This window comes from Morus notabilis, unplaced genomic scaffold (assembly GCF_000414095.1).
Source record: "Morus notabilis unplaced genomic scaffold, ASM41409v2 Scaffold169, whole genome shotgun sequence".
NCBI lineage: Eukaryota > Viridiplantae > Streptophyta > Magnoliopsida > Rosales > Moraceae > Morus > Morus notabilis.
Window position 1 is genome coordinate 151470 of NW_010357428.1, and position 2956 is coordinate 154425.

Here is a 2956-nt window from a genome sequence, read left to right on the forward strand (position 1 = left end):
ACACAGTCATACACAACTAATGATTATTAGAGCGAAATTTTCATATATTTCCGCCTACTTTAAGACCTTGTCTAACAACCACACAGTTAATGTCGAACCTGAGCGTGAGCCAAAGTGACCCAAACATGCATCATAAAGCATGCATGAAGATGAGCATGTCACTTTCAGAGGGGCGGAAGAGTTCTCGCCAGTTCTGGTGCACTGTGCTTCTATAATGAATGTGAAAAAAAAATGTCATGGAAACAAAAATATAAATCAAATCCTTTAATATGACTATAATAATTCAATACAACAAACAACAAACTGTGAGAGTGATACATACAAACAAATTTGCCATGATCCATGATACTCGCGGAAAACAACAATTTGGCGTTGGAAAAAGTTAGCAATAAACTGCTATGAAATAATCTCAATCACAGTTGTAGGGAAACAAGGATTGTACATAAACTTGCTAAACAAATCAGCTCACGTCCTTGAGTCTTTTTATCAACACATCTAGTGATTTCTTTTTAGGGTTTTGCCTAGCTGCTCGGCTTCCGAATGTTCCAAAAAGCCGATCTGAAGGATCCTTCAACTTCTCAGAAATTGTAACCACTTTCCTGTAGTCTAGAGCATTGTAACTTCTTTCCCTGATTACAGGATTTAGAAAATTCTCTGGATGATTGCTCAGTAGCAAATTAATCAACTGCCTGGCCTGCGAAAGTGCCGTTTTTAACTGATTTGCATCCTCATCAGTAAACAAGGATCCTTGATTATCAGCAAAAGATTCCAACAACCGAATATCCACATCAACTCCAATGATTGCATTAACATTGAATCTCTTAACTGAATCCCCAAGTAAGGCTCCAACAATCATCTCTGATATGTGAGAAAGAACATCTTTTAGAACTCTTTTAAGAACTTGAACCGGCAAAATCTGCTGGGCAGTGGAGACCAAGGTTTCCAAATAGATTATCACCTCGTTCACATATTCGTTTCCACTCTGTGGAGGATCATCAGCCATCCAGTTTACGCTTTCAATCAAAGTCATGAACCCATCAGCCTTTGTTTTAAGCAACCCAGAGAGCATATCTTCTGCTGCATCACGAGCTTTGCTCAGTGGGAACTGCCTCCTACCCCTCTCTGCCATTCTTAAAGGAATCCCAGAAAGTTGTGCAGCATGGCGGAAGAAAAAATCACAAGCACGCTCCAAGACTGCCATATTCGCCGCAACCTGCATTGCTTGGGAAACCCCATGAACAGACGAATTGATAAGTTTCAACAAAGCCCCATCCAAGACCTCACCCAACAGCCGATCCAAATACTTCTTCACAACATCATAGAAATCCAGCTGCCCGCCATAGGACATAAAACTCACAGAATCCTCGATAAAGGACCGCACAATGCGGCAACAATCAGGCACTGTCGAAGAAAATGATGCAACATAAGGGAAAGCAGGTACTATGTCCGATGTTTGTATTTGAAACGAAAGAACATTCATCGAATACTCGTACTCCTTCTTCATCAACATCTGCTCAAACTTATCGGCGGCAAGCGCTTCCGCAATCTGTTTACGACAATCGGACAACAACAACTCGTGGTACTTGTCCCTATGCTTGCTCAAAACATCAAGCAAGGCGTCCACTGGGTACCCATACCTACGCAAAGTTACTCCTAATAAACTCACATAATCCTTAATCAATAACAAGTGATTCGCAGTCTGCATTCTAGAAAACTGATCCTCCAAAACAGAACACATTTTGCTAACAGCGGTTTCCCACAAATTCTCAACCTCCATTTTCGATATCAAACCACCACCGGTCCTCAAAACACGATCTTCAACAATGAAAAAACCAGCGATTTGCGCAAAGAAAGTTTGATGCGATTCGAGAAACGGAGTCATAGAAGATACCTGAAAGTCCGAAGTCAATTGAAGCTTCCGATTCTCGAAATAATACTTCTTGAACCGGTCTTCAAGCCCCAAAGTCTGGTGTATATGATACGCCCTGTACAAAGGAGTCAAATCGAACCCTAGTATTCCACTTCCACCATTACCATCGTTTCCAACTCCTCCACCACTCAGTCCATCGTCGTCCTCTTCCTCCAAGGCATAAACGCAGTCTCTCAGGCTGAGGCGGCTCTGCTCCTCAGCCTGCCTCTGCTTGATCCTCAGATCCTCCTCTCGCTGCCTCGCCGAGGAGGCTTGACCGATCGCCAATTGACCTAAATTCCGACTCACCACGCGGATCTCCACCAGCCAATCGCCGAACTCCTTGCTCACCTTCCTCTCGATGTGCGATCGAATCTCCGGGATCTTCTTCTCCAGCGTCCTCTTCAGCGTCGACGACGGCGTCTTGTTCAGGAACTCCGATTCCACCGAGTCCACGCACTTGAGCGCCATATAGAAATTGTTGTTCTCCAGATGGTAATTTGATCTGGAGCAAAGCTCCATAAGCCGAACGCAGGTCCCGACTGATTCGAGAGCTAGGTTTACATTCCGCGAGATATTTCGCGCTTCGACGAAGGAGTCGAGAGACGACAGGAGAGGAACTCCGACGGACTGGAGCTTGGAGTTGGAGTCGGAGAGGGAGGATTTGAGGGAATCGACGTCGGAGAGGAGAGATCGGAGATCGTCGACGGCGAGGATGAAGTCCTGGTAGTGAGCCTTGCAGACCTCTTCGATTTCGGACTCCTTGGAGCGGGAGAAGTGGCGGAGGCTGTGGAGGAGGGTCTCGGGCTTGCCGGAGGCGAAGGCCTTGCGGATGAAGGGGCCTAAGTCCTCACCGTTCGCGACGGCGGAGGAGAGGAGGAGGTGGTCGAGTTTGTCGCCGGAGTCGCCGTTCTCGACGACCGCCGGAGCGACTTTGCGGCGAGTTTTTGTGGACTGCATCGTGGCCGTGGGTGGGTGACTAGTGGGTGGCAGGTGGGTGACGGAGGCGTCGGAGACGGATCGGGAATTTAGGGGAATTTGGAAAAT

At 46.5% G+C, this 2956-nt stretch overlaps 1 protein-coding gene across 1 annotated transcript; it reads right to left on the reverse strand.

The window, feature by feature from the left end:
• Positions 1–2956, reverse strand: LOC21394381 (exocyst complex component SEC15B). Its single transcript, XM_024170427.1, has 2 exons — positions 323–2956; positions 1–209 (listed from the first exon to the last, which is right to left on the reverse strand). The coding sequence occupies exon 1, from the start codon at positions 2867–2869 to the stop codon at positions 461–463; it is 2409 nt and encodes an 802-aa protein (XP_024026195.1). The 5' UTR covers positions 2870–2956; the 3' UTR covers positions 1–209; positions 323–460.

Bases quoted from the DNA above. Each gene is read 5' to 3' on its own strand.
- LOC21394381 (XM_024170427.1), bottom strand. From the start codon at position 2,869: ATGCAGTCCACAAAAACTCGCCGCAAAGTCGCTCCGGCGGTCGTCGAG.